This window comes from Daktulosphaira vitifoliae, unplaced genomic scaffold (assembly GCF_025091365.1).
Source record: "Daktulosphaira vitifoliae isolate Bord-2020 unplaced genomic scaffold, ASM2509136v1 Scaffold_3, whole genome shotgun sequence".
Lineage (NCBI taxonomy): Eukaryota > Metazoa > Arthropoda > Insecta > Hemiptera > Phylloxeridae > Daktulosphaira > Daktulosphaira vitifoliae.
The window spans coordinates 31,996,879-32,008,588 of NW_026099574.1; the positions used below are offsets into that span (position 1 = coordinate 31,996,879).

General features: G+C 28.8%; 1 protein-coding gene across 1 annotated transcript in view; it reads left to right on the plus strand.

The window, feature by feature from the left end:
• The window catches only part of LOC126901742 (uncharacterized), a 17,761-nt gene extending 10,484 nt beyond the window's left edge, over positions 1 to 7,277 (plus strand). The window contains exon 5 of the mRNA XM_050678478.1: positions 7,047 to 7,277. Coding sequence (XP_050534435.1) covers positions 7,047 to 7,132 — 86 coding nt within the window. The 3' untranslated portion in view covers positions 7,133 to 7,277. The remainder of the gene's footprint in view (positions 1 to 7,046) is intronic.
• Positions 7,278 to 11,710: the final 4,433 nt, after the last annotated feature.

The window sequence follows — 11,710 nt, forward strand, 5'->3', positions numbered from 1 at the left end:
AAAAAAAAAAAAAAACACATCATAGTAAAATTAATACCTTCTCCGCTTCGCATCGAAGCTAAAATAATTTCATAAAAACCAAGTAGAATTTATTTCAACTTTTGACTATATTATTTTCAATTATGATAATTGATATCTGTGATTATCGGGAATTATTAGAATTGTTTTATCATTTAAACCATTGCAATAAATATCTGATAAGATATCAAATAAACTTCCGTATTACAGTGGACGTCGCTTATAAGACTCATAGATATAAGTTTCAGTCGCTTAATAGACTCAAAGTCGTCTGGAACAGTCCAGACGTATCCAAATACATTATAAAAATTTCGGTTATAAGACTCAAATTTTGTAAAAAAAAATAGTAGACAATGAACATTTTTGGTTGAAATTAATAAATTGGTTTTTAACACGCTTTTATTAGATTCACATTTATATGTATTGTTTGTAACTCTCCACGCGTCACGTGTTATTATCTCTCATATCCCGTCGTCTATGGCCTTGAGACTTGACTATCTTAACGCATTCACCTCACCCCGCTCAACACTCACCGTAAAACATTATTCTCCTGTATAATTTTTTTATGTTCATACCCGTACATGTGGACGTATCATCAATATTATATATTACTATACTAATATTTTTCGTTCGTTATTGTTTTAAGCTTATTTTTAAAATTATTTTTAACTTTTTAGTTCGATAACCTTTAAAAGCGTGTTTTTCAGTTTTTTTAAAACTATATTTATTTTACTTTGTAATTTATTAATTTTTTAACTCTACTTGTGTGTGCTATATCCAGTCTATAATATTCCAAATTTCTTTGTAACATGTTGCTATATAAATCATTAATTAAAAAAAAAAAAAATGATTTTTAGTTTCATCTGAATTTAACAATGGATATTTACAATTATAATCAAATTTTATAATACGTTCAATTGAGTAAATCTTTTTAACAACATTTTTTTTATTTGTTCTTTTAGTTAAAGTAAATCATTAAAATTAATTAAGTTCTGAATATCCATTTTATAATCTTTTTAAACACCAAAAGTTAATCAGAAATGATTACTATGATTTTAGCTTCGATGCGAAGCTGAGAAGATATTAATTTTACTATGATGTGTTTTTTTTTTTTTTTATGTCTGTTGCCACTTTTTCTCAGCTCTCACTGGACCGATTTCTTTCAAAAATACGTCAAAAGATCACAAATCGTATCTAGTTGAAGACATTACCCTTAAAAATTGAAAAAAATTCCCTCGTTCCCCGCAAATGGGGGAAATATCCAAAAAAATTACAAATTTAAAAATCGCTAATTTTCGAAATTTTTTCACTTTTTTTTCTTAAAACTTCCATAACTTTTTGAAAAATCAACAAATCAACATAATTTTTTTTATACTAAAACCTTAAATATTTACCTTTTATTTGATATCATTTTTTTGAAAAATCTATCACTTAACCTGCTCATTGGGGGGNATTTTTTTGAAAATCTATCACTTAACCTGCTCATTGGGGAGGATTTAAAATAGCAACTTTTTTTAGTTTTTTTAAACTATATTTATTTTTTACTTTTTAGTTTCATGTTATGATAGAAGTTACTATCAATATCATGGTTGTAACGGGTAACGGGAATACAGGGTTCGATTTCGGGGTGGGAGTCTGAGAAACGGGTACCACATCCAAAGAAAGCAGCAGGCGCGTAAATTACTCACTCCCGGAACATAGAGGTAGTGTCGAAAAATGATGATACGGTACAAAGGATCCTTTGTAATCGGAATGATTACACTCTGTATCTCTTAATGAGAATGAAGCGTGTTAATATATATTTTTAATAGTAATTAGATATATATATATATACGTTTCAAGCGACTTAAATACGTAAGCGTATAATGCACGAGGTATAGCTGTAATTTGTGTTCGGGCGGGGCGCGGGGAAACGTTGTACGCGAGGCATATGCGGCTGTAGGAATATATATAAATATATACACATACATATATATAGTAAGGCGACATAAGTACGTAAACGTATCATGCACTAGGTATAGCTTTGTTTTGTGGGCGGGGGTAACGTTATACCTATGGTATAAACGGCGACAGCGTCGGTAGGAATATATAAATATATATACGTAAGGCGCATTAGACGCGTGCGGTATTGGTCAGTCAAAATAAAAATTTGTTTATATATATATATAATTAATGACAGGCACGCGTCTACGGGTACGAAAACCAAAAATATAAAATTATATAGGATTAGTGTTGTCGGCGATTGGTGAGCGGGGTGGGGTGAATGCGTTACGACGTCTAGTCTAGACGACGGGATACGCGAGAATAATAACACGTGCCGCGTGGAGTGTTACAAACACACATCACACATACCAGTGAAATTAATATAAGTGTGTTAAAAATTGCACGGTACTTTATAAATCTTACAATCCAATAACATCAAAATTATTGTTCTGACCATTAAATATTCCTAATGGGTATATTTAAAGCTTACCCGAGTAACTTTTACATTTATTTTTAGGAATATCAGTACCTCGTATAATTGTAATCATTTTATTTATTTATTTATTTATAAATTTAACGGGCATAGCCCTTTTTTACAATTTAGATTAATAACAATTTAAACATACATAACATAAGTGAGTAATTCAACAGAAACATAAATAACATTACGGAGTAATTCACAGTGATTCAACAGAAATATACGAATATAGGTATATAAAAATACAAGCTGCTATGAGGTACAAAAATAAGAAAAATAAGAAAAATACAAAAATAAGGTGGTTAACAAGATAACATAAGTGGGTCCATATTGGCACTATTTAAAATTCTTCTAATGGGCTCATTTTGTAAGTAATTGGTAGAACAAATGGGGATAAAAAAAAGAAAATAGGAACGAGAATTTCTCTGAGGAACTTTAAAATTTATTAAATTTAGAAGATATGGTGAATCAATATTTCCATTCAGCAATTCATTTAGAAATTTAATGCCTGCAGCAACTCTACGATCAGTCAGTGACGATAAATTAAGGTTGTTTGCAACTGGAGAATAATCATGAGGGTCATGTTGGATACCCAATATAAATCCAGCATGCCGCAAAAATCTCCGTTGTACCCTTTCAATTTGGGTGGCATCAGATAAGGAATGAGGGTTCCAAACAATAGAACCATATTCTACAATTGGCCGAACCAATGAAGAATATAATATTTTTAGCGAAGAATTTAGTTTTAAGTTAGCAGCTAATCTTATTATAAAGCCGAGCTTTTTCAACGCTTTACAGCATACCATTTCTATGTGACACTTAGGATCCAATGTTTTACTGAATTTAAAACCAAGGTCAAGTACAGAATCATTAATTCTTACAACATTAGCACCGCAAAGACTATAAGAAAAAATAATAGGTGACCGAGATCTAGTGAATGTCATAACACGACATTTTTCAAAGTTAAGGGTTAAACCTATGTTTAAGCACCATAATGTAAATTTATCTAGGTCATTCTGTAGCATAATACAGTCATCAGTAGAACTTACTTGCAAGAACAACTTCATGTCGTCAGCAAAGCACAAAAATTTACAGTTTAATAATACATTTTTTATACTATTTACAAATAATGAAAATAACAACGGAGACAAGTGTCCACCTTGTGGTACCCCAGAGGAAGCTAAAAATAGTTTAGATTGTGTCCCAAACAATTTCACCCATTGATATCTTTCTTTTAAATAGGAGTCAAACCATGTTAAAAGAGGTTCCCCAAAGCCATTTAATTTAAGTATATTAAGAAGAACTTCATGATTAACAGAATCAAATGCCTTTTTGAAATCTGTGTAAAGCACATCAACCTGGGAGCCTTGTTCAAAAGCATTTAAAACAAAATTACAAAAAACCAAGTTGCAAGTGGTAGTTGAGCGCCCAGGACTAAAGCCATGCTGTTCCTCTAAAATTATATGTTTTAATGAAGGACGAATTACATTAAGGACGAGCTTTTCAAAAATTTTTGAAATGTGAGACTGAACAGAAATAGGTCTATANGTATATCTTTCTTTTAAATAGGAGTTAAGCCATGTTAAAAGAGGTTCCCCAAAGCCATTTAATTTAAGTATATTAAGAAGAACTTCATGATTAACAGAATCAAATGCCTTTTTGAAATCTGTGTAAAGCACATCAACCTGGGAGCCTTGTTCAAAAGCATTTAAAACAAAATTACAAAAAACCAAGTTGCAAGTGGTAGTTGAGCGCCCAGGACTAAAGCCATGCTGTTCCTCTAAAATTATATGTTTTAATGAAGGACGAATTACATTAAGGACGAGCTTTTCAAAAATTTTTGAAATGTGAGACTGAACAGAAATAGGTCTATAATCAGACACAGAAGCAGAGTTAGTGGTTTTGGGAATTGGTGTTATAGAACTTAATTTAAAAATAGACGGATAAATGCCTTCATGTAAGGATTTACTGAAAATTAGCCAAAGAGGAAAAGCAATATATGACCTCAACTGGAAGAGCAACTCACCACATAGTCCATCCGGACCAACAGACCAATTCCTCTTTAAGTAACAAAGCTCCTGGTGAACATCATAAATACTTAGACTTACCGAACTTGGTAAGTCATACTGTAAAATACCTAGTTGTTTGTTATCGAGATTTATTTTATCAATAGAGTAGGTAGAGGAAAAATAAGAGGAAAAGAGATCAGCTACTTCTTGTTCATTTGAAGAAGTTACGCCATTAAAGGACAATACTTTTGGAATACTGTTAGAAGTCCTATAATTTTTTACAAACTTCCAAAAGTGTCTAGGATTATTTTTAAGTGATTTTTCAGCATTTTCAACATACTTTCGATAAGATTTTTTTGACTCAAATTTAAATTTAGCACGCCAAAAAGAAAAAGTCTTGTAGTTAGAAGAATTAGTATCTGCTTTATACAACGCATGGGCCTGTTTCTTTTGAAAGAGGATAAGTTTCAACTCTTTAGTAAACCACACTGGGTAAGTCGAAACACTAAAGCGACGTTTGGGTACAAAATCGAGAACACATTTATGCAACACATCATAAAAGACATTAGTGGCAGAGTTAGCGTCAAGAGGCTCTAAAGTAGATTTCCAATTAAAGGCTCCAATAAAAGAACAAATATTAATAAAATTAGATTTTTTAAAATCAAAATATTCATGAGAATTATCACAGTCATTTAATTGTGCATTAGAACTAAGGGATAAATATAAAGCAGGATGATAAGCATCAAGTGAGACTAAAGAGTCAAGACTTTTATCTACTGTAAGATAGTTATTGTTACAAAATACTAAATCTAGGATAGAATTATGAACATTAACTACAGAATTTTTTTGAAAAAAACCATTCATAGCAAATGTTTCAGGAATAGAAGAACAGCGAAGAGTTGATGGACAGGAGTATATAAGTCCATTAACATCGTTATTCCAAATTATTTCAGGTAAGTTGTAGTCACCACAAAATATATAAGTATGATTTGGATATTGTTGAATAATATACTCAACAGATTGTGTGTGGATATCATAAAGACTAGAGGGAGAATTAGGAGGAATATAGACACCACCAATTACAAAAAGATCAGCGCCAATAGAAAATTTAACAAACAATTGTTCAACATTTAACTCAGAANCGCCAATAGAAAATTTAACTAACAATTGTTCAACATTTAACTCAGAAATTTTTATAAGGCAAGAATTAATATCTTTTCTTATACCAATAAGGACACCACCACCACGAGAACTTACACTTGATAAACTACATCTATCATATCTATATACATTATAATTTATAAGACCTAGTTCACTACTCAATATTGAGTCGGTTAACCAGGTTTCAGTTAAAACCACAAATAAACAATTTAAGGAGGATACATTACAATTAAAAATATGAAGTTTAGTGCGGAGACCACGGCAATTTTGATAGAATCCGTCGACAAAAAACTTGGATGATGAATTGTCTAGTAGTGACGATGATGTGTATGTCGGTCCGTTATCCCGTTTTTTAACCCAGATGATGAAACGACCGGTATACCATTCTTATACACAATTTTCAAATCTTTTTCTCCGTTAGAAGTCCTGTGATCAAGTTCTTCATGACATGCACGCAGCAGTTGACGTTCCAAAGGGGTTTTATCTCGCACGATACGAAAATTATCAGAAAACAATACTCCATCACGTTTACTTGAACTATAATCCATTAAGAGTTGAACAGCTACCTCTTTCGTCTCACAAATAATTTTCAGTGGGCGATTGAAATTTGGACGCATTTTGCCTAAACGAACAACCTTAAAAGTTGGCGGAACAGCTCTGCCAAGAGGCTTGAGAAGAGCAACCAATGCATTTATGTCATCGTTGATACGTTCAGGCATAGTTGAGGATGAAGACTCCGGTACTTCATAAGCAATAATGTTAGTCGAACATTTTTCTCTTTCAAAGGATTCATGTAGTACTTGACTTACAATAGTAGATGGCTGACTATTAACATTACACGCCTCTAATTTTATTACTTTCGTATTTAAAATTTCAAGTTCACCACGCAATTTGATATTTTCATTTTTTAATTCAGATATTTGCGTCAATAAGTTTTTAAATTCCTCTCTAAGTCCACTAAATTGTTTATCAAGACGATCAGATAAGCTCTTATTGGCTGAAAGAATGTCTGATTTGAAAGATTTCATTGCAGACATCAAATCCTCATTAGAGATAGAATTTACTACTGATGAAGTTTTCACACTACTGCCAGTCCGGCTGGAAGTTCCTCTAATGACAGGAAGAGGGGAATCTCCTTTGTTCGACATAGTTTTATCAAAAAAATAAAAATTTACTCCTTGAAATGTTTATGCAACCAAACTTACACGAATGTAAATACGTAGGAGTTAGTGTTACTAATTTATTTTGTGACCTAACGTTTAAGTCTCCAAGATTACCAACAAAGAGTTGCGTAAAACAGCTGTTTGTATAATGATAATGTATCAATCTTTTATGCTCACCAAAATCAATGTGTAAAGATTCCAATTAATATAATTTATAATTATACTTTGTTTTAGAGCTGTTAAAAGACATTGTCAAGATGATTTTAGAATTTGGTGATGATGATGAGTTTATTTCCACTATGTTATACATATGTATATAAAGATTTAACTATCGGTATCCATAAAAAATGATTCAACAATCATTAAAATAATAATAATCATACATTTTTTTAAAAAGTAAATAAAATATTTTTCATATTCAAATTTTATGTTTTATTATTGTTTAAATTTATTTTTTTGAGACTGTATGCTAAAAAAAATAAANCTTATTACGTTTTATTATTGTTTAAATTTATTTTTTTGAGACTGTATGCTAAAAAAAATAAAATTAGAAAATATCAATAAATATAATGAATTTTAATATTTATTTTTTCTTGATTATGATAAATATGAATTATTGTTATTATATATGAATTGAAGTCTATGATACAGTACTAATTTAAGAGGAAATTATATTTGCATGTTTCTAAACCCAACAAGATATTCTGGGTATAATAGCGGACCACGTAAAAGTTGACAACTTTTAAATTACTTATTAATGAGTTACGATTAATATCAAACTAGTGAATAAAAATTTAACATGGAGTTCCAGATAATAATTTTTTTTTAAGTTACAACTAATCTTAATATTCTTTGCTTTTATAATTATTACATGTTAATTATTACTAAAATATTTGTGTTGAGTGAATTTATCACTGCTGAGTTACACTTTAAACCCGTCTTTTGTGAATTTATTATACTTCATTATACCTGTGGAAAACTATATCTCAAATATTATGGGCTAAGAACTTGATGACTCCGTTTTACGAATATGATACATGAATAATTTTCTAAAAAATATCCGATTTTTACACATTGTTTATAAAAATGTAGTATAAACTCATTAAAACTTTTTTTCTATGATATATTTATTCATAAATATTAAAAAAATTTTATATAATTTTAAAGTGATTATTATTTTATAAGTGTTTGGTTTATAAGGTTCAGAAAAAATATGTATCATACTGATTATGATTTACTATAAAATTTCTATGGCTAAGTGACCATAGAAATATTCAATCAAAAATATTATAATTGCCTATCAATAGGAATAGTAACCAAAAAAATAAATTATAGACGATAAAAAATTTTCAATTGTGTTAATTAAAGTTGTATGACTTCACTACTCGGATAACATTTCCCTTACCTAGTACTTTGAAATAGATAAAATCAAAATAAATCATTTCTGCCAAATAGAAGCCATATTAAATTTTTCAATATTATATTTATATTTTAAAAATTGTGCAAATGTGTGTTAACACATTTATAATTAGAACTTATAATAATTATACACGTTCATCATTTTAAATGCTTTGTAATTTAAATATATATATATTGTATATTTGTTATCTAAGTCATGATTACCGTGTAATAAATTGTAAAATTATAATAATAAAACAGTTTAAAAAGGCAGTACGGCATTCGAGATTACCAAAAAAATAAGTGATGGAGACCATCAACTACATAAAGAAAAATGCTAAGGTAGCACTCATATACTGTCACACTTACTCTGTTCTGCTTTTCTCTCCTTTTTAATTTAAGTTTATTTGTTTAATAAAAATAAATGTTTTTTTTTCTAATTATGGAAATAAACATCAATTAATATTTTAAACGAAAAACAATTTTTTTTTATATTATCTTATCATAATAATAAATCCAACCTAACTTTAAATATTAATTAAAAGGTAATCATTGATTGTGACTATTCTTATTGGATAATTAGTTAGAACTTAATGTCTTTGTTCTAACGAACATCGAGTCACGTGACAAAGCTATAGATCACAATTTTCTCAGTTTAAACTAAGATTTAATTTAACTTAATAATAATTTTATTGGACTAAGTGTATTGTGACTAAGTATCCTATACTTAGTGGATAGCTAGTCTTTGAGCTTAATGTCTTTATTTTAAGGAACATCGCGCCGGCAGACAACGCGTGAAAAGTTACAAATATACTTTTAGTATTTAATTTTTGTCTTTATTATTTTTGTGATTATTATACCACATCTATTCAAAACTTTAGCGTTGGGACTAATTGGGCCACCACAATACCGACTTGATAAAATTTTTACTAAGATATAAATACTTTCAAATTTTGTTTTAGCCAAGCCAGAAGAATATTTAAGAAATATTGGTGTCGATCTCTCAAAAAAAAAAAATACTCATTGGACCATTATATAAAAATAAATAAGGGCAGATTATAAAGATATATTAAAAAAATATATTAAAAATACAGTGTTCAGGATTTTTTACACATAAAAATTAGTCATAAATTTTGTATAACGATTTCGTATTATTTAAAAATGAATCGATTTCGTAAATAATTATATTAACTATGCAACGTATAGAGTGAAACGTATGCATAGTACATTTAATATACATTATCAACATTAGATTACTTAAAATATAGCGTGACGTAGGACATAAGGTACTTACAATTTAACCTACGCTTTTGAACCTCAATCTATTGCGTAATTAAGATAAATTATACAATTTTGTAATGTACATTTAACATCATTTATTTAATATTAATCAACCTCCAAGATAAATCAACTATTTAGTCATAAACGATTATGTTTATTTTATTTATTAGACCATTTTACTTATATGTTCTGCCACCGTTTACTCACCTTTCTAAACACCCTTTTTATTTATATTATTTAATCATATTACACCCTTTTCACCTTTTACACTCTGTCATATATCCTTTAACTCCTCTTTTTATTTTTTGGTTTATTACAATTAACTGAAAAAAACGTAAATTTTTTTTTATGAGTTTGATAAGCGGTGGAAGTATACCATAGAATAAGCAATCAAAGTTTGACACTTATAAGCTAATAAGAGTTAGACGGAACATCTGGTATGACTCAATACAAACAAAAATTGTCCGGCAACAACATGGAGGCATCGCTCCAAGAATTTTTTTGTTTGGTTAAAAAATGCTATGTATTTTTCTAGTCATTAAAATGTGTTTATAAGAGATAATAAAATCGACTCGCCTTCTGTTGTCTTTATTTAGACTCTCAAAATAAATTGTAGTCAGATAGAAATAATTTGAACGGAAAAATGAGATTTATAAGTGACAGGAAGCGTACGGTAAATTGTTTTTTGCTCATTTTCCGCCGTGTTGAGCTGAATCGCTAAGTGATTAGCTGACACCACTAATATGTTCCGTACTGTGCTACGTTATTCTACTTTATCAAATCCCTACTGTGCTGATGTATTAAAAAGGAGAGAAAAGCAGAACAGAGTAAGTGTGACAGTATATGAGTGCTACCTTAGCATTTTTCTTTATATAGTTGATGGTCTCCATCACTTATTTTTTTGGTAATCTCGAATGCCGTACTGCCTTTTTAAACTGTTTTATTATTATAATTTTACAATTTATTACATGGTAATCATGACTTAGATAACTAATACACAATATATATATATTTAAATTACAAAGCATTTAAAATGATATCAATTTGGTATAATACAATTTTTCTGGCATTGTATTTTTCTTATAATTTACATCCAAATATTTTAAAAATTATTTAAAAGTAATATGCATCGATATTACAACATAACAGAACGTAATTTCTTTTCCATAGGTAATAATAACGTTTTAACGCTTTTTTTACTGAAATGATTATCTCTAATTTTTATTACAAAATGTTAGAAACATTATCGTTTGTTAACGACAAATGTTCGATGTATAGCCAAGTTAAAAATTATAATTATTAATTGCGTGAGTTTATCATTTATATCATATCATTATAGGATATTACTTGTTAGGAGATATGATAATAAATTCACTTATTCGCTATTACTTATTATAACATGTTTTGGACAACGTTTTTATAATTTTTTTTTATAAACTTAGTTTTACTACTACTTGTTTTTTTCATGTCAACTACAAATGTTTATTCAAGTGTTAATGATTATCATAGAGTATAAATCGCAAATTTTTATCAGTAAATGACATAAAAAGACAATGTTTACTTGCGTCTTTTACACGTGATTGATTAATATTTAGTTTCATAGGAAAATCGCAAAAAAAATTTAACTCATTTTAAAATGCTGTATAAACGTAACTACAAAATTAAAATAAAAGTTGGTGGTACCAAAATTTTTCTTTAAAACTTTTCTATAAAATGGCTATCTTCAAATCTTAAACAAAATTTTAATAATAAAATTTTATTTCTAAAATATTTTTTGTTATTGCGAAAAAGAACAAAAGACATATTTTAAATATAGTCCAATATTGTAAAAATTGATAAGAAAAGAAAAAGTATATACTATTATGTGCATCATAAGTTACATGAGTTGTCAGTTAGATCTGTTCAACTTTGTATATGTGTGGGACAGTATAGTGTCAAATTGAACATACTTTTACAATTGGTACATTTAATCGATTACATTATGTATAAGTGCAATAAACCAAAAAAATAATTTTAAGACGAGAGAAAGAAGGAAAGAAAGGTAAAAGTTTGTAACGAAATAAAATTATGATGAGTATAAAGTCACAGGTAACTAAACAGGTAATTCAAAAATTGAACGTCGTACAACAACTGCATTTTCTATTTTTTGGACTCCATCATAATTGTAATGTGGTATTTTGTCTTTTTGTATCTTTGCACAGTGTGCGTATTTTGATTCA